The 25,795-nt window shown below is 43.8% G+C and overlaps 1 protein-coding gene and 1 pseudogene across 1 annotated transcript; one reads left to right on the top strand and one right to left on the bottom strand.

Moving 5' to 3' along the window:
- The window catches only part of LOC137312510 (zinc finger protein 160-like), a 437,990-nt pseudogene that overhangs the window by 251,856 nt on the left and 160,339 nt on the right, over nucleotides 1-25,795 (bottom strand).
- LOC137312463 (probable G-protein coupled receptor 139) lies at nucleotides 10,455-17,821 on the top strand. Its single transcript, XM_067979014.1, has 2 exons — nucleotides 10,455-10,524; nucleotides 16,923-17,821. The coding sequence occupies exons 1-2, from the start codon at nucleotides 10,455-10,457 to the stop codon at nucleotides 17,819-17,821; spliced, it is 969 nt and encodes a 322-aa protein (XP_067835115.1).

Below are 25,795 nucleotides of genomic sequence, written 5' to 3'. Positions count from 1 at the left end.
TGTATTAACGTCTTGTCTCCCATTCATTCTGATTTTGCTCTTCAATGTTCTCACCGCTACGCATATTTTAGCGGCCAGTAGAGTCCGCAGGGGACTCCGGGGCCGCAGCAATGGAGAGCATCACAAGGATCCAGAGGTGGAGAACCGAAGGAAATCCATCATTTTACTCTTCAGTATATCAGGCAGTTTTATATTGTTATTGAGTACACTTGTTTATTATGTTATCTCTCTGCGTATAACAAACGCCCAGTATTATACGGCCAATGACATTGAGTCAGTCGGATTCATGCTTCAACTTCTCAGTTCCTGCACCAACACGTGTATTTATGTTGTGACCCAGACGAAATTCAGGGAGGAGCTGAAGAACGGGATGAAATACCCACTGAATCTAATTATTAAATTAGTTAAATCATAGAAACATTTGATTACTTTTCATCCGAAATTAACTAAAAAGTCGGCAATTAGAGTAGATTTTCATATTTGGCGGTGGCGTAAGACGGGCGGTAACGGATCTGGCGCCCGTTATTCACCGCGCCTGATTTTACTATCAATTGACATCAATGAGTTCACTGAAGCAATTGATATCAATCCAATACATTACATCAATTTGTAAATACCAGACAGGAATTATATTTTACCCGACAAATGTGGTGTTGTGAAATGATGCAAGATGTGATTCTAACATGAAATGGTTTGCTGTTATCAGACTGGAAATAATATGACTTCAATATTAAATGTTTAATCCTGAAATGAATAAAATCAAATCCTGCTTTTCGGTTGATGATTATTTCCCATCACACACACTGCCCGGTGGGATGGACTGAGGGTGAGCTGTCAGGGTCAGACAGCGTCCTGTTCATTGGGACATTTGTTTTGACCAGAACAGAATAATAATGGACCAACACCCGGACCGTTACTAACTGGTAAAATATTAATGTAATTTCAAACTCCAGTGGGGAGTTCCGGAGATAGTTTCCTCTCTGAGCTGCTGTGCAGCAATGTTTACTCACTGCAGGGAGTTTAATGGGACATGAGGCTGGGCATGTTTACACAGATCTATAAGGAAACCTCCCGATACATTTCTGAGACGATCAGGCGGCTAGAGATTTCGCACGGCCGAAGCAGGCCAAGGGAAAGCTCTCCTGCTCCTCCTTGCTCCACAAAATATACGTTGAAAAGAAACTTCTCAGTGTTCTGGACCACGCATTGTCCATCGAAAGGGCGGCTCCTCCATCCATTTGTGCCCAACATTAAATAGTCTCCGACGTAGGTCATAATACTCTGATATACATATTACAAGTGCCCTGACCGGAAACAGGTGCGTGATGCATGGATCGCTCTTCTCAGGACCCTACCCATGATGGTAGAGGAGAGCCAACATCAAAGGGGCGGTAAGCGATCTAAAACCTTTTACTAGCCTCTACCACCCCATTTCCGCCAGGTGGGGATACTTTAAATTGGCCACACCTTTTCTGACTTCCGCCCTAGTATCAATCTTCGAAGCCCACAAGCTGGTCGAATTTCTCAAACTGAACCGGTTCAAAACACGTGGAGGGAAATTTTCATCATCGCTGGGGGCTGAACTGGTGGAGAAGATCACTCATCACCTTATAGAACCGGCCCGATTTTAATTTCTGCTCCGTCAGTCTTCCGCCCAATCAGTGAAAGTGAAATAACCCCATACGTCTCTGACCCCAAGGTTTGACAGGTGTGTGAATGACATCAGACAGTGTTTGCCAAACGCTAACCTGAATTTGGGCGAATGGATCTGTGTGTTTAGGTAAAAGGTGATAACCCCTTCCACAGAGACACGACCCCCTATCTGAGAGAGGCGGTGGAGGGCTTGTGAGAGATAATAACAAGTTTCGAACATCAGGGGTGTTAAGCAAAATTATAGCCTGTCAGAGGATAACTCTGCTCTGCGGCTCATGTGCAAATCAAACGGCTCTTGGTGAGCAACAGATAATTATAGGCAAATAAACGAATATTCGCCAACAACGCGTCCGATTGTGGCCTCATACCTAGAGATGTTAGCCACGCTGATCCATCGGTCTCATTGATATTCCTTGAGAGATATTCGAACGGTCCATCCGTCTCACTGGTATTCGGAGAGAGATATCTCGAACGATCCATCCGTCTCACTGGTACTCGGTGAGAGATATCTCGAACGATCCATCCGTCTCACTGGTACTCGGTGAGAGATATCTCGAACGATCCATCCGTCTCACTGGTATTCGGAGAGAGATATCTCGAACGATCCATCAGTCTCACTGGTATTCGGTGAGAGATATCTCGAACGGTTCATTGGTCTCACTGGTATTCGGTGAGAGATATCTCGAACGGTCCATCGGTCTCACTGGTATTCGGTAAGAGATATCTCGAACGGTCCATCGGTCTCACTGGTATTCGGTGAGTGATATCTGAAACGGGTTCTGGAATCCCCTGCTCCACCCCGATTCACAGTACAAATTCACCTTTACTTTCGAAGGACAGCTGTACACTTGGACCGTCCACCCTCAAAGTTCCCACAACAGCCCGGCTATTTTCTCTGCTCACATGAAAGGAGCTTTGTCAGGGCTGTGAATCCCCGGGCTGCCATCAATTATGTGGAATGAATCCTAATACAGACCGAGACACGGGAAGATCACCTGCGAATGGTGAGTGAGGTTTTCCATCGACTGGAGTCCTCTGGACTTAAGGTCAATCTTACTAAGTTGCAGATGATGAAACCTCAAATTAAGTTCCTTGTTGTCATCCAAGAGTCAAGGTCCCGGTCTGTAGACCAGGATAAAGTCAAAGATATCACCTCCTTACCACAGCCCACGAATGAGACCTCCCTGAACGTTTTCTGGGTATGACAGGTTGTATGGGGATTGTATCTCTGACTATACAGAAATTGCTGCTCCCCTGTATGGGCTTCTTCGAGCGGGAGTTGAACGGCAGTGGACAGAGAGGCACATCAACATTATCACCACCCTTAATACTAGACTTGCTAGTGGTCCGATGCTTGCCGCCCCCCGCCCCCACCATTATACAAAGGACTGTGCCCTTTATCCCCGTTCCCGATCTGAGAGTTCCGTCGCCATGCTTGGATGGGTCCATCATGCTAAGTCCAATCCTATTAATTTTACATCGGCTCCTTTCCAGACAGCACAGAATGAGAGAGGCAGGTACTTCCATTGTATTGCGCCCTCTCTAAGTCCCTCCACATAATTGGAGGTCACAAGGGTACAGTTTACACCCATCACAGTCCAGGGCTCTTTCAATCAAAAGACCGAATTAAAGAGGGAAATGTGTCTAGTGCCCGAATCACAGAATGGCCCGAATCCCTGATTGCCCGTCTTGTCCACCGAGACCCTCGAGGTCCCACCAGCAAAAGATATTCGGAGAATTTTTACTGACCCGGATCCAAAAAAGTTTAAATCCCACAGAAAGTAGTCAGATTCCAAATTTGAGCCAAGATATTTATACAAAGGGGTGGTTCAAGGGAACTTCAGATGAGTGTAAATTGAAACGCTGCAGCTCTGCCTGTTCCACTCGCAAGCCGTGTCATCAAATATAGCAAGTTTGGAGTTTGATACCAATAGTAGTGACAGTCCCCACACTGAGAAGGTTGTGTCTGGACACGCTGGCCGAGCAGATGCAGGACGTCCCTTCCAGCTGGACCGGACCCCATCACCTGTCTCAGGTGGAGAATTTCCTGAATTGGAACCCTTTCGATCACAAGACCGTCAGAGAGTGGTCGACACGGAATGTTCTGAGGGTCCTGCAGGGAATGGAGAGGGTGGATCCGATCGGGCAGTTATCCAAAAAGACGGCCGAAGCCATTTAGTGGAAGGTCACATCACCGAAACTGACAACAGTCGCTAGGATGTAGCATGGATGATGGTGAAAAGAGCCCTCCCAATACAATCTTTCCTGCACACAGCATCTCAGCACCACCGCGAGGTGCCCCGAGGCAGCAGCAGAGACAAGGCCATCGTCCATCTTTTGGTGAATTGCCCCATAGCGCAGAAGGTGTGGACAGAGATGCGTTGGTATCTTTCCCGGTTCATCCCCAGCAGCTCCGTGACACAGGACGCTGTGCTCTACCGGTAGTTCCCTGGGACGCACTCCAAGGCAGATATCAACTGCTGCTGGAAGACCATCACCTCGATGAAGGAGGCCCTTTGGTCGGCCCGAAATCTGCTGATCTTCCAACGGCAGGAGCTGTCCACGACCGAGTGTTGCCGACTGGCATAATCCAAGGTCCAGGAGTACGTGCTGTAGGACGCACTGAGGCGAGTTACGGCCTACACAGAGGCTCTATGGGGAAAAGCCACCATGTGAGGCCATTTCACCTTGTATTGTATAGCATGTATTAGAAGATATGTACACTGTTTTGAATTGTAATGGCGAGATCGTAGTGTGTACGATCTGTATTGTGTTGTTTTTAATTGTAATAATGAATCGTAATGTGTACGATCTGGATTTTACTGCTTTGAATTGTAACTGTGATATTTACATTGACCTGTGTGTATCCATAAATTTTATGCAATAAAGACTATTTTGAAATATCAAAAAAAAAACTGTCTCACCGTGTCTAGTTGTATTCGACGGCGAACAGTGGAAATATAGCCAGACGGTAAAGATGTGGGGAGATATAAAAAGAGCATCTATTGCAGGCACCAGGTGAGAAATAGGAATATTTTCTTAATGGTGGGAAATTAGGGACTGTAGAGGAACAAAGGGGTTTGGGTGTCCAGGTACAGCAATCACTAAAAACTAGTGCACATGTTCAAAAAAAGTTAAATATCCCAATTTCTCGGCTTTCATATCCCAAAGTACCGCTATCGGGTACTTAGCCAACTCTCTGGAATTTGCTGATAAAATCAGGCCCCACTGCCTCCATTGCTGGTCCGTTGCATACATCCAGCTCCCTCAGCATTAAAAAAGCTACATTCAATCATTCTGCTCATCCTGTGACCCAGGTCGAGAAGACTAATAGTGGCAGCAGGACTCTTTGTGAGTTTGGACATTTCTGCTTTTTATTCAGATTACTGTATTTGCAATGCTTCCTTTTTTTTTCTACATTTCTGTTTTTATTTCATTTAGCAGATTTTGCATTTTTAAACAAATTCTCCAAATCCTGTGGGCAGTGAGTGCTGACTTCGGGCCCTTTGATTGACAGCTCTCTCCTCACGGCTCCAACACACTCCCTCCTCCGCTGACACCGAAAATCACGTGACACCCGGAAGCGGCCCTCAACTTTGCGGGCTGACGTCACGACGCGTACATCCAGCTCATTCAGCTCGGGCCCGCGGGATGCCGCGCATGCGCCGCGCAGTCCCTGTGCCGCATTGAATTCAGTGTCAATTAAAACACATGCAGAGATAAGATTCTAGGTAACATGTCCGAACGAATTAATAAGTGGACGTGAGACTACGTGAGATTGCAAAGTCAAAAGGTCGTGAAAATAGGTAGAAGGTTAAGCAAGGATAGGAGGACAGTGAAATCAAAGGATCCAGCAAAAGATGAGTTGAGATGTAAAGTGAATTCACCAGGATGAGGAGTCGCTCACTGCAGAGGCTGAGGGCGGAATGGAGTGACGATATCTTGATGAGAAACTTGGATGGAGCGATGGAAGGCATTTGAGAATGAGGATTTTAAAGGAGAGGTGAGAGAGCTGGAACAGAGTGAGTTCCTCAAAGGGGGAAAAGGTACCGGAAGTTTTGGATGAGTCATCAAGTTGTGATTTGCCACAATGGCCACAATGCCACTGCGGCAGTTTGGGAAAATATAGCCAAGCAGGACGCTTCACTAAGGAGCAAGGTGTTGTATCCTTACCAAGCGCCTCTCTACCCTTTTATAATATGTGCACAGTGTTCCAAGTGTGGTCTAAACACGCTTCTATACAGGGTTAACATAACTTTTCAATCTATCCCTCTAGAAATGAAGCCCAGAGCTTTGTTAACTTTCTTTTTGACCTTATTAACCTGTGTCGCTACGTTTCGTGATCTGTGTATCTGTACCACTAAATCCATGTGTTTTTCGATTCCATTTCGTCTCTTATTTTCCAAGGATTTATTCAGTTCAACAAAATGCATCACCTCAGACTTATCCATATTGAAATTCATTTGCCAATTGCATGCCAATTCTGAAAATGTATTAAAATCTTCTTGTAATTTGTTGCAGTCTTCCTCAGTTTGATGTCGTCCGCAAACTTCTAGCACCCATTGTCAGCATCAGGCACTCAAGCGTCAGGCACAGCACTGCAAAATACAACAACAAATTGCCTTAACCCAAACCTCAGAAGATCCCCTGCTACTGTAATGATCATTTCCCCTATTTCCAAAACAGCCATTCCGTGGACTATTTTAGCACCACATTCGTTGTCAACTTTATGTTCCATTCGATTAGAAAGAAAACTGGGATATCCAGAAACTGATAACAATTTAGTTACAGGGAAGCCTGTTATAATGAGTGTGCATGGGTATGTTTAATCTGACTCCGATATTGAGTTGGTATACAGTTGGTAATAATTATTTGAATTCTACTATGTTTCTCAACACTATTTCCTCTATCATCAGAAATTAAGGCGAGAACAAAATTAATGATATTAAGGTGCAGTGTTCCAACTCTCTCAGCCGAAGAAAACTGAAATACAAAGCTTGAGACCGTCGATGAAACGGATTGACACAGTTAGTGATGCTTCTGAAACCCTAATGTTCATTGCGAACATTTGAATGAGGATATGTTAAAGAACTTGAACTGCTCTGTTCCTTAACACCAGTTTCCTTCCTGCAGCGTTGTGAGAATGTGGCTGGGAGCTCACCTTTCCTTAAAAGAAAAGGGACTGGTTAAAAAAGGTAACATTGAAGACATGCGGGTGCATTTTCACGTTTATCCGACGGGCCGAAAACTGGCGGTAATGGATTGCCCGTTTTGCACACTACCCGGTTTTTGTTTCCAGACCAATGGTGAAAATTCAACCCATACAGTTTTAACTTTTACTCAATAGGAAGAGAGAGCCGTGGTTTATTTAGCCCCACTCTGCCGAATTGTAAAGTGGTGAATTATGGAGCTTGCATAGAATTAAACAGAATCTACAGAACAAGAACAGGCTATTGGGCTAATTGGTATAAGCCAGTGTTTATGCTTCACACGAGCCTCCTCCGACACCTAATCCTATCTGCATATCTTTCTATTCCCTTCTTCCTCGTTTACTTATCGAGGCTCCCCTTAAAGGTTTGGTCGTCTGGCTTGATGGTGATGGAGGAGTGAGGTCCATGTTGGGAAATGAGATCACAAATGAAGGTGGAATAAAATTCTGCTGCTGATGACCCAAAGCGCCTCACGGATGTCCAGTTTTGAGCTTCTAGATCTGTTCTTAATCTATCTTCGGGGAGATTATAATGGGGAATAAGGAAATGAAAGAGGCGTTGAACAAATATTTTATATTTATCATCACAGATGATAAATATAAAATGGGGAACCACGGGTCTAATTAGAGGGAGGAACTTAAAGTAATTATGATTAGTAAAGAAAAAGTCATAGACAAATAAACGGGACTAAAAGCCGACAAATCCCCTGGCCTGCATCCTAGGATTTTTAAAGAGGTGGCTGCAGAGATAGTGGATGCATTGGTTTTGATCTGGCAGAATTCCCTAGATTCTACGACGGTTCCCCTGGATTGGAAGGTAGCAAATACAACTCCGTTAATCAAGAAACGAGGAAGAGACAAAACAGGGAACGACAGGCCAGTTAACCTGACATCACTAGCAGATAAAATGCTAGAATCCAATATTAAGAAAGTGGTAACTGGGCACTTGGACAATCATGATATGATTAGGCAGAGTCAACATGGTTTTGAAGGCGAAATCGTGTTTGGCAAATCTATTCGAGTTTTTTGATGATTTAACTAACAGGGTAGATAAAGGGGAACCAGTGGATATAGCATATTTGGAATTTCAAAAGGCATTCGATAAGGTGTGACATAAAAGGTTGTTACACACGGTAAGGGCTCATGGGATTGGGGGTAATATATTAGCATGGATAGAGGATTGGTTAACGGACAGAAAAGAGAGAGTAGTGATAAACGGGTCATTTTCATGTTGGCAGGCCGTAATTAGTGGCGTGCCGCAAGGATCAGTGCTTGGGCCTCAGCTATTTACAATCTATATTAATGACTTAGCTGAAGGGGCCGAGTATAATGTATCCACGTTTGCTGACGAAACTAGGCGAGGTTGGAAAGTAAGCAGTGCGAGGGACACAAAGAGTCTGCAAAGGGATATAGACAGTTTAAGTGAGTGGACAAGAAGGTGGCAGATGGAGTATAATGTGGGGAAATAGTGAGGTTATTCATTTTGGTAGGAAAGAAAGAAGAACGGAATATTTTTCAACTGATTAGAAACTACTAAATGTTGTTGTTCAGGGGCATTTGGATGTTGTTGTACAGAAACCCAAAAGTGAGCATGCAGGTACAGCAAGCAATTAGGAAGGGAAATTGTATGTTGGCCTTTATTGCAAGGAGTTTGGAGCATAAGAGTAAGGAAGTCTTGCGGCAACTGTACAGGGGTTTGGTGAGAACATACCTGGAATACTGTGTACAGTTTTGGTCTCCTTACCGATGAAGGATATACTTGCCTTGAAGGCGGTGTAACGAAGGTTCACTGGATTGATTCCTGGAATGAGACGGTTGACCTATGAGGAAAGATTGAGTAGAATGGGCCTATACACTCTGGAGCTCAGAGGAATGAGAGGTGATCTCATTGAAATATATAAGATTCTAAGAGGTCTTGACAGTGTAGTTGCTGAGAGGCTCTTTCCCCTGGCTGGAGAGTCTAGAACTAGGGAGCGTAGTCTCTAAAGGGTCGGACATTTAGGACTAAGATGAGGAGAAATTTCTTCACTCAGAGGGTTGTAAATATTTGGAATTCTCTACCCAGAGGTCTGTGGATGTTCAGTCGTTGAGTACATTCAAGACTGAGATAGATCATTTTTTGGCTCTCAGGGAATCAAGGGATATGGTGATCGGGCGAGAAAGTGGATTGGAGTGCGAAGATCAGCCATGATCTGATTGAATGGCGGAGCAGCCTCGAGGGACCGTACATGGTCTACTCCTCCTCCAATTCCTTATGTTCTTATCTCAATTCGAATGGTGGTAGTGCCACAGGACACAATGGATGGCGTCTTCAGTTTGAAGACGAGGTTTGTCCTCCATCAGGGCTCTGTGATGGTCACTCTTACGAATAGTGTCACAGAGAGATGCAACTGCAGCAGGTAGAATGGTGAGAACGAGGTCAAATAGATCATTGGTCGCGTTGCTTCTTTCACCACCTTCCGCAAGCCCAGTCTGGCAGTTATTTCCTTCAGGACTCGGCCAGCTCGGCAAGTGGTGGTGCCACCGAGCCAGTTTGGTGATGGGCTTTGAGATCCCGCACCCAGAGTAGATTTTGTGCTATTGCTACCCTGAGTACTTCCTCCACGTGATGTTCAACTGTTAGGAGTACTGATTCATCGGCTGTGGGAGGGCGGTTGGTGGCAATAAACAGAAGCTTTTTTTGCCCATCTTTGACCTGAAGCCATGAAATTTCATTGGGCCCAGAGTCAATGTTAAGGACTCACAGGGCCACTCCCACCTGACTGTATACCACTTCACCGTCACCTCTGATGGGTCTATCATACCGGTGGAACATACCCAGAGATGGTGATTTTAGCTAATAGGTATGATTCTATATCACTATGTCAGGCTTTGCTTGACTTGTCTGTTGGACACCACTCCTAACTTTGGCAGCTGTAGCCAGATGTCAGTGAGATGGACTTTACAGTGTCGGCTGGTCTGGGATTGTCTTCGTTGTGTCTGAATTTGATGCCGAGGTCACAGCCGAGTGGTTCCTCCGGGTTTAAACTTCTGATCCTTTTCTGTTGCCGTTTTATATAATCGTGTGGCTGGGCCAATTCAAAGGGCTGTTCAGAATCAACCAAATAGGTGTATAGACGGCACATCTAGGTGATAGATTTACTTCCATAAAGGGCATTAATGAAATAATTGGGCCTTTACAACAATCAGACATCTTCATGGTCACTTTTACAGAAAGCAACTTTTTATTCCAGATTTATTTAGTTTCTTAACTGAACTCAAATTCACACACTGCCATAGTGGGATTTGAACTCATGTTCCCTGGATCATTAGTCCAAGCATTGTGAATTGCTAATTTATAGTCCAGTAAATTAACCACTACGCTAAACTAACAATATCGATTCGGTACATAACAACCATTTGAAGTGAAAGTGTTTGATTCAATCTGTGTGTTCAACTATCTGTAACTAATATCCCTGAGCATGTATCCCAACTAATTGATTCCCGGGAGGGTTCCATCTGCTATATCTAAGGCACTGTTGAACTATTCAGCACTTTCGCTCATTCAGATTCTTGATTTCAGCACCTCAGTCATCGTTGCTTCTCACAGAAAATGGGATATCCAGTAATTTTTCAGCTGGAACTAATTTACTACCCTGTTCTTGCTGCCGTTGGAGTCCCTGGTAAGTTTTTAAAACGAGTTATTAAATGTAAAAATCAGTGTGTAACTTTTCCTCCTGCTGCCTGCTTCGTATTTCTTCGTGTGTTTTTCTTATGCCATTGTCCTACTTATTGGTATCAGTTACATTTGTAATAATGTCTTGTCTTTTTAATGCGAGTTCTCTGTTGACAGGATGAGGTTTGTTGAATCTTCATCACGAGTGGAATTGGCGCAGTGATGTTCTGTCGGTGGGCTTTCTAATCTCCCATGTCAAGCAGACACTAGCCTCAGATCAGCAATACTTGTTGATTGGATTCTGGCAATTTCATGATGCAGCTCAATTTTATAACAGTTTAATATGGGAAACAATTACTCTTCTTGTTTAAGGTTTACTCAAATACATTGCGGAGAAAAAATTCTTGACAAGTGAAATCTGGCATTAATCGATGAATCTCTACTGAAGTGCGATATGGAAGGTTATTACTCAGCTCCTGTTATGTATTGGATTGAAAGTGAAGCAGTTTAATATCATGTTCAGTTTTACTGTGTTTTAATGTTCAGTATGACTGCGTCATAATAGTTCATTCTTGACCTACTTCAACACTGTTCTAATTGCAAGCATATACTTCTCAAATCATAGGGGGCGTTTTATATGATCGCCTTTATTATCCACTACTTACAACTATTTTGTGGTTGATAGAGAGGAGGAAAGCTGTCGACTGCAGGAAGGTATCAATGGACTGGTCAGGTGGGAAGAAAAGTGGCAAATGGAGTTCAATCCAGAGAAGTGTGAGGTAATGCATTTGGGGAGGGTAAACAAGACAAGGGGATACCCAATAAATAGAAGGATACTGTGAGGTGTAGAGGAGCCAAGGGACGTTGGAGTGCACGTCCACGTATCGCTGAAGGTTGCAGGACAGGTCGAGAAGGCGATTGAAAAGGCATATGGGATGCGTTTCTTTATTAGCCGAGGCATAGAATATGAGAGCAGGGAGGTTATGTTCGAATTGTATAAAGCATTAATTGGCCACAGCTTGATACTGCGTACAGTTCTTTTCACCACATTAGAGGAAACATGTGATTGCATTGGAGCAGCACAGAGGAGAATTGCGATGATATTGCCAGCGCTGTAGAATTTTAGCTATGCGAAAAGATTGGATGGGCTGGGGTTGTTTTCTTTGGAACAAATGAGGCTGAGGGGAGATATTTTTTATGCGTTCATGGGATGTGGGCGTCGCTGGCGAGGCCAGCATTTATTGTCCATCCCGAATTGCCCTCGAGAAGGTGGTGGTGAGCCGCCTTCTTGAACCGCTGCAGTCCGTGTGGTGAATGTTCTCCCCCAGTGCTGTTCGGAAGGGAGTTCCAGAATTTTGACTCAGCGACGATGAAGGAACGGCGATATATTTCCAAGTCGGGATGGTGTGTGACTTGGAGGGGAACATGCAGTTGGTGTTATTCCCATGTGCCTGCTGCCCTTGTCCTTCTAGGTGGTAGAGGTCGCAAATTTGGGAGGTGCTGGCGAAGAGACCTTGACGAGTTGCTGCAGTACATCCTGTGGATGGTACACACTGCAGCCACTGTGCGCTGGTGGTGAAGGGAGTGAATGTTTAGGGTGGTGGATGGGGTGCCAATCAATCGGGCTGCTTTGCCCTGGATGGTGTCGAGCTTCTTGAGTGTTGTTGGAGCTGCACTCATCCAGGCAAGTGGAGAGTATTCCATCACACTCCTGACTTGTGCCTTGTAGATGGTGGAAATGCTTTGGGGAGTCAGGAGGTGAGTCACTCGCCGCAGAATACCCAGCCTCTGACCTGCTCTTGTAGCCACAGCATTTATATGGCTGGTCCAGTTAAGATTCTGGTCAATGGTGACGCTCAGGATGTTGATAGTGGGGGATTCGGCAATGGTAATGCCGTTGATTGTCAAGGGGAGATGGTTGGACTCTCTCTTGTTGGAGATGGTCATTGCCTGACACTTGTCTTGCGGTTTATAAAATTATGATGGGACTAGATAGAGTGGATAGGGTGAGCTTATTTCTCTTTGCAGATGGGTCATTGATCAGGGTGCATACATTTAAAGTAATTGGTATAAGGACTAGACGGGAGCTGAGGAGAATGTTTTTCACCCAAAGCGTAGTGGGGGTCTGGAACTCACTGCCTGAAACGGTGAGAGAGGCTGTAACCCTCAACTCATTTAAAAAGTACTTGCATGTGCACTTGAATTGCTGTAACCCACAGGACTACGGACCAAGTTCTGGAAAGTCGGATTAACCTCGATAGCTCTTTTTCGACCTGCACGGACACGATGGGCCGCATGGCCTCCTTCTGTGCTGTAACTTTCTATGATTTTATGAAGCTATGATACTCATTGGTTTCAGACGTTACTTGCCCTGTAATGAAGAAGTCTGTCCAGCAGGTGTCTTCCGCCCAAGGGGGCTAATGTTGACTGTGTGACAATGTAAAACGGGTTCGAGCGAATCGGCATCCGGTTTTACATTTCTCCCTGTTTTTATTTCCATTGAAATCAATGTTGTCGCTTCGCTATCACCCGTGTGGCACTACTGGAAAAAATCAAAATCTATGATGATGTGTGTTAAATTAGAAGGAACGATCTTATGCATTTAACTGGAAAAAATCCCTCAGATTTTGTCACTGGAGGTTGCACATGATGAGCACTTGCGCCTGAATTTCCACCTTGATTCTCCGGATCTGATATATTTGCATGTATCCCTGTGATATTTTTGATGTGCGCGTGTGCACGGTCCAGCATCCCTTGTAAGTTGCATTGTTGCTTCTCTTCAGTGTAGGAATGTCACATAACATTGGTCCAGAATTCCATTTATGCAGTTTCTTCGGGGTTGACGCCGATATTTCGCTGAATTTATGGCGGAAAATCGGGAGAAACACATTGATGTTGTAACCCTTTATGTTTAAAGTCTCAGCTATCAACAGGATACGAGAAATTAGATATTATTTGTTGAGAGACACGGAGATAGGGAGAGAGCGATTGAAAGGGTGAGAGACACAAGCAGAGGAAGAGAGGGAGAGAAAGAAGGAGAGGGAGGCAGAGGCAAACGAAGAGAGAGAGAGAGTAAAAGAGAGGTGCAAAGAGAAAAAGAGCGAAAGGAAGCGAGGTGGAGGTAGAGAAAGAGGGGGACAATTTAAAATTGTCTCGAATGAAGCTAACAAACCCACAGCAGTATTTTTCTTTATGTAACCTACATTTACTGTAAGTGTGTAGCCGGATTGAAAGGGTTTCTTGTGTTTAGTTCATGTCTCGTTCTTTAGTTCATGTTAAGTAAACATCTGTTAGCTGATGCCGTGTAATAAACTCTTTGTAGAGTTTCCCAGCTCTTCACTGATATTGATGAGTTTACTCGTCTCCGCACTGTGATCCCTCAATTCGTCATTGAGTTGTATTATTTGAATATTCCCTCCACTGCGTCTTCCAGTTCATTGTTGATAGGCACTGTTAGCTTTTTCAATTACTTTACTCTGAGTTTTTCAATGATTTTCTTGTTTTGATCTTCCACTATACTGTATCCTCCCATTTCAATACTGCTTACTGTTGCTTTATAATTACCTTATGGGAAGTTCTTAATTCATCACTGATTTCTCCTGTTTAATTTTCCCTCTCTGTAACTCTCAACTCATTGATGCATTTTGTTATTTATTGATTTATTCTTTTGACTGAAATCTTGCAATTCAAGATTCATTTTATTTTTCATTGTTCCATTTCTGAATCATCTGATACGTTGTAAATATTTATTGATCACTTTAACCCCTTGTTATAATTTCACATATTTTCATTGATTCAGGTTATTTTATTTTTCCGCTTAATGTGATGCCCTAATTCAAAATTATGTTTTGTTCATTTTCTCCTTTCTTGTAACTTCACAATCCATAAATAACGTTTGTTATTTTGTTTCGTAGTGTCATAGAATCATTGTCGATACAGCACAGGCCGAGGCCAATTGGCCCACCGTTCCTGTGTCGGCTCTTTGAAAGAGCGATCCAATTATTCCCATTGCCCTGCTCTTTCCCCATAGCACTCTATGTCTTTCCCGTCAGGTATTTATCTAATTCCCCTTTGAAAGTTACTATTGAATCTGCTTCCATCACCCTTTCAGGCATTGAATTCTAGATCATTACAACTCGCTGTGTAAACAATGTTCCCTCAAGTCGCCTCTGGCTCTTTTGTCGATCACCTTAAATTTGTGTCCTCTCGTTACCCACCCTTCTGCCACTGGACTCAGTTTCTCTTTATTTACTCTATCTAAACCGTTCATGATTTTCAACATCTCTATCAAATCTCCTCTTAACCATCTCTATTCTAAGGAGAACAATCCCTGCTTCTCCAGTCTCTCCACATGACTGAAGTCCCTCATCCCTGGCACCATTTTATTAAATCTCTTCTGCACCCTCTCTAATGCCTTGACATTCTTCCTAAAGTGTGGTGCCCAGAATTGGACACAATACTCTAGCTGAGGCCTAACCAGTGTTTTATAAAGGTTTGGCAAAACCTCCTTGCTTTTGTACTCTGTGTCTTTATTCATAATGCCCAGGATTCCATATGCTTTGCTAATAGCCTTCCCAACTTGTCCTGCCTCTTTCAAAGATTTGGGTATGTACACGCCCAGGTCTCTCTTTTCATGCACCCCTTAAGAGTAGAATGATGGGACAGTAATTGGCCGGATTGGATTTGTCCTGATTTTTCTGAACAGGACATACCTGGGTAATTTTCCACATTGTCGATAGATGCCAGTGTTGAAGCTGTACTGGAACAGCTTGACTAGAGGCGCAGCTAGTTCTGGAGACTCTCAGCATATAGCCTGTTAAGCCCTCTTAGATTCTTAAATGTTTCAATGAGATGACCTCTCATTCTTCTAAACTCCAGGGAGCAGAGGCCCAATTATTCAATCTTCCCTCATGGGTCAACACTCTCATCCCAGGAATCAATCTAGTGAACCTTCATTGCACCGCCTCTAAGGCAAGTATATCCTTCCTTAGGTAAGGCGACCAAACTGCACACAGTACTCCTGTTGTGGTCTCACCAAAGCCCTGTAGAATCGCAGCAAGACTTCTTTACTCTTGCACTCCAAACCCCTTGCAATCAAGGCCAACATACAATTTTCCTCCTAATTGATTGCTGTACCTGCAAGGTAACTTTCTATGTTTCGTGTACAAGGACACCTCAATCCCTTTGAACACCAACTTTTAATAATTTCTCACCACTTAACAAATATTCAGTTTTTCTATTTTTCCTACCAAATTGAATAATCTCACTTTTCCCTACATTATACTCCATCTGCCAACTTTTTGCCCATTCACTTAACCTGTCGATAGCACTTTGCAGACACTTTGCGTCCTCCTCACTGATTACTTTCCCACCTAGCTTTATTAATAGCGGCTTGGAGGACAAAAGCAAAGAAGTTATGTTGAACCTTTATAAAACACTGGTTTGGCCACAACTGGAGTATTGTGTCCAATTCTGGCATCGCACTTTAGTAAGGATGTGAAGGTCTTAGAGAGGATACAGAAAAAAATTACTGGGGCCGTTCCAGGGATGCGGGACTTCAGTTACCTGGAAAGTCTGGAGAAGCTGGGGTTGTTCTCCTTAGAGCAGAGAAGGTTGAGAGGAAATTTGATAGAAGTGTTCAAAATCATGAAGGGTTTAGATAAAGTAAATAAAGCGAAATTGTTTCTATTGGCTGAAGGGTTGAGAACCAGAGGACACAGATTTAAGGTGACTGGCAAAAGAACCACAGGTGACGTATTGAAAAACTTTAATACGCAGCGAGTAGTTATGACCTGGCATGGCTGCCTGAAAGGGTGGTGGAAGCAGATTCAATAATGGCTTTCAAAAAGGAATTGGGTAAATACTTGAAGGAAAAGAAATGGAGGCCCACGGGGAAAGAGCGGGGGAATGGGACTGACTGGATTGCTCTTACAAAGAGCTGGCACGGGCTCGATGGACTGAATGGCGTCCTTCTGTGCTGAAACGACATTGTGATTTTATGATACTATGATTTATTTAATCATTTCCTGTAATGCATCAATTATTATAATTTTCTAATTTTTAATTGCTTGCGCATATTTACAATCTCCCCATTCGTTGCCTATTGTAATTTTCAATAATTTCTATGCTATTCATCTGAGTTTAATGTATATCGGTATTCAGTGGATGACAGTGAATTTCGTAATCCTTAATCAGTAAAAGATGATGCATTATTTCTGAGCTTCTGCTTTCTAATTTTTATATTTCAATTATTACTTTAATATTAGGAGAAATTGCCCAGAATACTTGTGAATAAAAAGCAGGTATCAATGGGGCAGGGAGCACAAAGTTGTAATCTCCTCATAATGTTCTGCTGCACAGACTATCAGGGAGACTTTAATGCTCATTTTTTTCTTTATTTAACAGTTAATTTGGTGGCGATTGTGATCCTGTCCCGAGGAAAGTGCGGTCTCTCCAAATGCATCACTCATTACCTGGTGGCCATGGCAGTGGCGGATCTCGCAGTGATTATCACCGATGTGATAATGCATCGGATTAATAATATGTATTTGCCAATTAATTTCTTGTTCCTAACTCCGGTGTGCTCACTCAGACTTGTGCTGTATATTGTCTCCCTTGACTGTTCGGTTTGGTTCACAGTCGCATTCACCTTTGATCGATTTATAGCAATTTGTTGTCAGAAACTCAAACCAAAATGTTGCAGTCCGAGAACTGCGACTGTGATTATATCAGCCGTGTGTGTGGTGAGTTTTTCGAGAAGCATTCCCGTTTTCTTTGTATACAGGCCTGTCTTTGTACTTAACAATATCCCATGGTACTGTATTGGAAAAGCGGACTACTGGACTTCAAGCTTCTGGAGGGCATACGAGTGCATCGATAGTATTTTAACCCCTTTATTACCGATCTTATTGATCTTAGTGTTCAATGCTCTAACCGTCAGACATATTATAGCGGCAAATAGAGTCCGCAGGCGACTCCGGAGCAACAGCGAGGATCACAATGATCCAGAAATGGAGAACCGGAGAAAATCCATGATTTTGCTGTTCGCTCTTTCAGCCAATTTCATACTGTTGTGGATGACGTATCTTGTGCATTCCTTCAGTTGGCAATTGAAAAACTATAATTGCAGAAACAAATATTTGAATGATCCCGTGTACATCGCCCAGCAGTTTGCCTTTATGCTGCAACTTCTCAGCTGCTCCACAAACACGTGTATCTATGGACTGACACAGAGGAAATTCAGGGAAGAGCTGAAGAATGGGGTAAAATTCCTCTTTACACTAAATGGGAAATTATTTACATAATAATAAAACATGGCGAAGGGTTTCAAGCTTTATAATTGTTTTTGTTCTATTCTATAAAGCTCTGGAGGCATGTCTTGAGAAGAATGAAGTCTTGCGTCATTTATTTTGATGGGCAGAGATACGACAGATAATATGTACCATAAAAAATGCATGATAATGCTAACGGGAAGGGGTGGCATTAAACACGTATCTGACATGAAGCTTTCTTATTGTAATCAGGTCACTGGACCTGTGTGTTTACAAGCAGTAACACTGACCTCCCGTTATAGGTAAAACGAGGTGCGGCTTCCAAAACCCTCCTTTAAAATCAGAAATAACCAAACAAAATAAAAGCGGTAAATTAGGTGAAATAACCATTCCACGGTAGCACCACTACTGACCGAGCTGGTCGAATCCTGAAGGACATAACTGCCAGAATGGACCTGCGGCAGATGGTGCGCGAACCAACACGAGGGAAAAACCTACGTGACCTCGTCCTCACCAATCTACCTGTCGCAGATGCATCTATCCATGACAGTATTGGTAGGAGTGACCACCGCACAGTCCTTGTTGAGACGAAGTCCCGTCTTCACTCTGACGACACCATCCATCGTGTTGTGTGGCACGACCATCGTGCTAAATGAGATCGATTCAGAACGGATCTAGCAGCTCAAAACTGGGTATTGATGAGGCGTAGTGGGCCATCAGCAGCATCAGCGTTGTAATCCAGCACAATGTGTAACCCATGGCCTGGCATATTCCTCAATCTACTATTACCAACAAGCCAGGAGATCAAACCTCGTTCAACGAGAAGTGTAGAAGAGCATGCTGGGAGCAGCAACAGGGCGTCCCTAAAACTGAGGTCCCGACTTGGTGAAGCTACAACACAAGACTACATGCATGCTAAACAGCGGAAGCAACATCCTATAAACATAGCTAAGCAATTCCAAAAACAACGGATCAGATGAAAGCTCTGCGGTCTTGCCAAATCCAGTCGTGAGTGGTGGTGGACAATTAAACAACTAACAGGAGGAGGATACTCCGTGAATATCCCCATCCTCAATGACGGCAGAATCCAGCACGTCAGTGGAAAAGATAAGGCTGAAGCGTTTGGAACCATCTTCAGCCAGAAGTCCTGATTGGATGATCAATCTCGGCCTCCTCCCGATTTCCCCACCATCACAGAAGCCAGTCTTCAGCAATTTCGATTCACTCCACTTGATATCAAAAAACGGCTGACTGCACTGAATGCAGCAAAGGCTATGGGCCCCGACAACATCCCGGCTATAGTACTGAAGTAATGTGCGCCTCTGCCAAAGCAATTCCAGTACAGCTACAACACTGGCATGTATCCGACAATGTCGAAAATTGCCCACATATGTCCTGTCCACAAAAAACAAGACAAATCCAATCCGGCCAATTACTGCCCCATCAGTCCATTGTTAATCATCAGCAAAGTAATGGAAGGTGTCGTCCACAGTGCTGGCAAGCGTCACTTACTCACCAATAATCTGCTCACCGATGCTCAGTTTGGGTTCTGTCAGAACCACTCGGCTTCAGACCTCATTACAGCCTTGGTCCAAGCATGGACAAAAGGGCTGAATTCCAGAGGAGAGGTAAGAGTGACTGCCCTTGACATCAAGACAGCATTTGACCGAATGTGGCACCAAGGAGCTCTCGTAAAATTGAAGTCAATGGGAATCAGAGGGAAAACTCTCCAGTGCCTGGCGTCATACCTAGCACAAAGGAAGATAGTAGTGGTTGTTGGAGGCCAATCATCTCAGCCCCAGGACATCGCTGAATGAGGTCTGGAGCCGATTGGTCGATGACACCTTCCATCACTTTGCTGATCTCGAGAGGAGACTGATGGGGCAGTAACTGACCAGATTGGATTTGTCCTGATTTTTGTGCACGTGACCTACTTGTGCAATTTTCCACTGAGTCGGGTAGATGTCATTGTTTTACCTGTACTGGAACAGCTTAGGTCGGGGCAAGGCTTGCTCTGGAGCACAGGTTTTCAGCAGCACTGTTGGGAAGTTGTCGTGACCCGTAGCTTTTGTCATGTCTAGTGCACTCAGCCATTTCTTGTTATCACGTGGAGTGAATGGACTTGGCTGAAGACTGTTACCAGTGATGGTGGGGGATAGCGGGAGGAGGCCGGAAAAGATCATCCACGAGGCATTTCTGGCTGAAGATGGTTGCAAGCACATCAACCTTTGCTTTTACACTCAGGGAATCAAGAGATATGTGCGTCGGGTGGGAAAGTGGAGTTAAGGTCGAAGATCAGCCATGAGCTTATTGAATGATGAAGGAGGCTCGAGGGGCCACATTTCGTACTCCTGCTGCTATTTCTTATGTTCTTTTGTTCACATGTGGTGGGCTGTGTCTCATTGAGGATGGGAATGTTCATCGAGTCTCCATCTCCCATTAGTTGCTTAATTTCCGAACACCATTCGCGAGTGGATGTGGCAGGATATCAGAGCTTTGATCGGATGGGTTGGTTTGCGGATTGCTCAGATCTCTGCATAGCATGGTGCGCTCATTGTTTATAATGCATGGTGCTCTCACTGTTTATAATGCATGCTAATCCTTTGTTGTAGCTTCACCAAGTTGGCACAAGATTTTCAAATACGGCCGGTGCTGCTCCAGGCATGGTTTTCTACATTCCTCATTGAATCAGGTTTTGTCACCTAGCTTGATGGTGATGGAGAAGTGAGGGATAAGTTGGGCCCTACGGTGACAAGCTTGTTGTGGCATTCCATTATGCTGCTGATTAGGGCCCACAGCGCCTCATGGATGCCCGGTTTTGGGCTGCTGGTTTGTTAATAATCTATCCCACTGAGCAGGGTGGTAATGCCACACGACACGATGGAGGGCGTTCTCGGCATGAGGACAGGTCTGATTCTCTGTGTATGCCAGACCATTGCTTGACTGGTTTGTGAGTCAGCTCTCGCAACTTTGACACCAGTCCCCTGTAGATAGCGAGGAGGACCTTGCAAGGTTCACGAGGCTGGGTATGCCTTTTTGAGTCCTAATTCAATGCCGAGGTCGCCGGCGTGTGGTCCGTACAGTTTTTTTTCTTGTTTTGATACAGCGGAGTGGATTAAAAGGCCACAATAGAGGGCAGTAAAGAATCAACCACATTGGTGTGGGACCGGAGTCACACACATACCAGATTGGTTAAAGGGCAGGTTTCCTTCCCTTTAGGACATTGATAAACCGGTTGGGTTTTTGTGACAATCGGTTAGTTTCATGTTCACACTGGGGCGGATATTAACTTTGTGCGGTAGTTTAAAAGGTGTGATAACGAGTGGACAGATAAAAGTACAATGCAGGAGGGATGTTCAACGGGCGACAAACTCGCTATCACGGGTTTAATGCTATGGCACAAAGTTAATATCGCCCCTTTTACTGATAACAGCTTTTTTTTCACATTTTTGAACTGAATTCAAATTCTCAAACTGCCGTGGTTGGATTTAAACTCAAGTTTGTGGATTTTTAGTCCGGAGTTTTGGATTACTAATCCAGTAAAATAACCGCTATGTTAATATAAACGCTGATCGAGCTCGCTGCCGATCCGCTGTTTCACTGGTTTTTCAGTGCTGTGAGACTGAAAAAGTTCATCATTATATTTAACATGGACCACACGGCATCGGACCACTAGGCACCGGACACGACAACGGCAAAACACCAAGCCCAGTCGACCCTGCAAGGTCCTCCTTATTAACATCTGGGGACTTGTGCCAAAATTGGGAGAGCTGTCCCACAGACTAGTCAAGCAACAGCCTGACATAGCCATACTCACAGAATCATATCTTTCAGCCAACGTCCCAGACTCTTCCATCACCGTCCCTGGGTATGTCCTGTCCCACCGGCAGGACAGACCCACCAGAGGTGGCGGTACAGTGATATACAGTCAGCATGGAGTGGCCCTGGGAGTCCTCAACGTTGACTCTGGACCCCATGAAATCCCATGGCATCAGGTCAAACATGGGCAAGGAAACCTCCTGCTGATTACCACCTACCGTCCTCCCTCAGCTGATGAATCAGTCCTCCTCCATGTTGAACACCACTTGGAGGAAGCACTGAGGGTATCAAGGGCACAAAATGTACTCTGGGTGGGGGACTTCAATGTCCATCACCAAGAGTGGCTCGGTAGCACCACTACTGACCGAGCTGGCCGAGTCCTGAAGGACATAGCTGCTGGACTGGGCCTGCGGCAGGTGGTGAACGAACCAACACGAGGGAAAAACTTACTTGGCATGGGTGGAGGATTGGTTATCAAACAGGAAGCAGAGAGTTGGGATAAATGGTTCATTTTCGGACTGGCAACCAGTAACCAGTGGTGTTCCACAGGGGACGGTGCTGGGTCCCCAACTCTTTACAATCTATATTAACGATTTGGAGGAGGGGACCGAGTGCAACATATCAAAATTTGCAGATGATACAAAGATGGGAGGGAAAGTAGAGAGTGAGGAGGACATAAAAAACCTGCAAGGGGATATAGACAGGCTGGGTGAGTGGGCGGAGATTTGGCAGATGCAATATAATATTGGAAAATGTGAGGTTATGCACTTTGGCAGGAAAAATCAGAGAGCAAGTTATTTTCTTAATGGCGAGAGACTGGAAAGTACTGCAGTACAAAGGGATCTGGGGGTCCTAGTGCAAGAAAATCAAAAAGTTGGTATGCAGGTGCAGCAGGTGATCAAGAAAGCCAACGGAATGTTGGCTTTTATTGCTAGGGGGATAGAATATAAAAACAAGGAGGTATTGCTGCAGTTATATAAGGTATTGGTGAGACCGCACCTGGAATACTGCATACAGTTTTGGTCTCCATACTTAAGAAAAGACATACTTGCTCTCGAGGCAGTACAAAGAAGGTTCACTCGGTTAATCCCGGGGATGAGGGGGCGGACATATGAGGAGAGGGTGAGTAGATTGGGACTCTACTCATTGGAGTTCAGAAGAATGAGAGGCGATCTTATTGAAACATATAAGATTGTGAAGGGTCTTGATCGGGTGGATGCAGTAAGGATGTTCCCAAAGATGGGTGAAACTAGAACTAGGGGGCATAATCTTAGAATAAGGGGCTGCTCTTTCAAAACTGAGATGAGGAGAAACTTCTTCACTCAGAGGGTGGTAGGTCTGTGGAATTTGCTGCCCCAGGAAGCTGTGGAAGCTACATCATTAGATAAATTTAAAACAGAAATAGACAGTTTCCTAGAAGTAAAGGGAATTAGGGGTTATGGGGAGCGGGCAGGAAATTGGACATGAAGCTGAGTTCGGATCGGTCAATGCCCTGTGGGTGGCGGAGAGGGCCCAGGGGCTATGTGGCCGGGTCCTGCTCCGACTTCTTGTGTTCTTTAGATTTGTGGTTGGGATCAGATCAGCCATGATCTTATTGAATGGCGGAGCAGGCTCGAGGGGCCGATTGGCCTACTCCTGCTCCAATTTCTTATGTTCTTATGTTCCTATGAAGCATTTTATTGATTGGGATCAGCTTCATCTTAAGAAGTGTTTCCTGTGTCCGAATTTTGAAAGATTGGTGAGGCGTGTGACACATATATGAAACACAAATATTACATCTCTGAGTTACCCTATCGCTTTGTAAGATATTGGACAGTGCAGAAATACGAATATCCAGTTTATATTATCAGGGGAACTACTGTTACGTCCCTGGGTTGCACTATCGTATTGATAGATAAGGGGCAGTGCAGGAGCAGGAATGTCCAATTCAGATAAGGTGGAACTATTGTTCCGTCCCTGGGTTACTTTATCGTATTGTTAGATATGGGGCCGTGCAGACACACCAATATCCAGTTCAATTTAAAACGGGAACTATTGGTGCATCCCTGAGTTAGACAACCGCATTATTAGATATTGGACAATAAGGAAACAAGATTACCCAGTTCAGATTCTAAGGGGATCTATTGATGCATCCCCGGGTTACAATGTCATATTGATAGAAAAGGGGCAGAGCGGAAACACCAATATACAGTTCACATTGTGAAAAGGAAATAATGTTGCATCCTTGGGATACACAGTCATATTGTTAGATATGCAGCAGTTCAGAAACACGAATATCCAGTTAATTATAAGGGGGAACTATTGTTACATTTCTCCGTTTCTTTCGTATTGTTAGAAATTGGAGAGTACAGAAACATGAATATCCGGGGCAGATTATAAAGGGAACTATGGATGCATGCTTGGGTTACACTGTCATATTACTGAATATTGGTCAGTGAAGAAACTTGAATATATAGTTCAGATTATCAAGGGGAACTGTTGTTACATTATTGAGTTACACCATCGTATTGTTGGATATGGGGCAGTGCAGACACACCAATATCTAGTTCCGATTAAAACGGGAAATATTGATGCATCCTTGGATTAGACAATAGTATTGGTAGATATTGCACAATGCAGGAACACGAATACACAGTTCAGACAAAAAGAGGAACTATTGTTACATCCCTGGGTTTCACGATCATATTGTTAGTTATTGGGGAGTGCTGAAACGTGATTATCAAGTTCATATTTTAAAAGGGAATTGGTTATAAAGCGAAGGGATATACAATCATATTCTTCGATATTGGACAGTGCAGAAACACACGTATCCGGTCAGATTATAAGGGGGAAAATATTGTTACCTTCCTGGATTACACTCTCATATTGTTAGATATTGGGCAGTGCAGAAAGAGGAACAGCAATTTGAGATTATGAAGGCGAACTATTGATACAGCCCTGGGTTACACTATCGTATTGCTAGATATTGGGCAGTGCAGACACACCAATATCCAGTTAAGATAATAAAGGGGAACAGTTTTTACAGTTGGGTTACAGTACCGTATTGTTCATTCCAGAACAGCACAAATCTCAATCTAGGATTTTACAGAACTGGGGGAGGCCATTTGGCCCATCGTGTCACTGCCAGTTCATGGTTGAGGCAATGCAAAATATGCCATTGCAAACTTTCTTCCAAATGCTCTTTTTTTCATCAATTTCAAATATTATATTCAATTTTCTCTTAAATGATGCAATGGTAAAAATTGTAATTGTCTCTTTTCTGGTATTTCCATTCCCTGTGGTAAAACATTCCATGCTCAAAATAAATATCTGCGTGAAGTTACATTCAAACTCTTTCATGATGAACTGAAATTGATGACCATTTGTCACTGATCCTCACAACCAGATGATACGGTAATTCTCTATTACTCTATCACTGATCCTCACCACGAGAGGATACAGTGATTCTCTATTACTCTATCACTGATCCTCACAACCAGATGATACGGTAATTCTCTATTACTCTATCACTGATCCTCACCACCAGAGGATACAGTAATTCTCTATTACTCTATCACTGATTCCAACAACCAGAGGATACAGTAATTCGTTATTACTCTATCACTGATCCTCACAACCAAAGGATACAGTAATTCTCTATTACTCTATCACTGATCCTCACAACCAGAGGGTACAGTAATTTTCTATTACTCTGTCACTGATCCTCACAACCAGATGATACAGTAATTCTCTATTACTCTATCACTGATCCTCACAACCAGACGATACAGTAATTTTCTATTACTCTGTCACTGATCCTCACTAACATAGGATACATTAATTCGCTGTTGCTCTATCACTGACCCTCACAACCGGAGGATACAGTAATTCTCTATTACTCTATCACTGATCATCACAACCAGAGGATTCAGAAATTCAAAATCACACTGTCACTGATCCTCACATCCAGAGGATACTGTAATTCTCGATAACTCTATCACTGATCCTCACAACCAGAGGATACAGTAATTCTCTATTACTCTATAATTGAACCTCACCACCAGGGGATACAGTGATTCTCTATTACTCTATCACTGATCCCCACAACCGGAGGATACAGTAATTCTCTATTACTCTATCGAGTGCGGACTACACAGTGTGCTGAGAGTTCGGTAAGTGTGGGAGTTTAAGGGTTAATCTCATTAAATC

The sequence above is a fragment of the Heptranchias perlo genome, unplaced genomic scaffold (assembly GCF_035084215.1).
Source record: "Heptranchias perlo isolate sHepPer1 unplaced genomic scaffold, sHepPer1.hap1 HAP1_SCAFFOLD_43, whole genome shotgun sequence".
Taxonomy (NCBI): Eukaryota; Metazoa; Chordata; class Chondrichthyes; order Hexanchiformes; family Hexanchidae; genus Heptranchias; species Heptranchias perlo.
This window is presented reverse-complemented; position numbering and strand designations above follow the sequence as displayed.

Bases quoted from the DNA above. Each gene is read 5' to 3' on its own strand.
- LOC137312463 (XM_067979014.1), top strand. From the start codon at position 10,455: ATGGGATATCCAGTAATTTTTCAGCTGGAACTAATTTACTACCCTGTT. The intron at 10,525-16,922 runs GTAAGTTTTTAA...TTTATTTAACAG, and splicing joins TGCTGCCGTTGGAGTCCCTG to TTAATTTGGTGGCGATTGTG.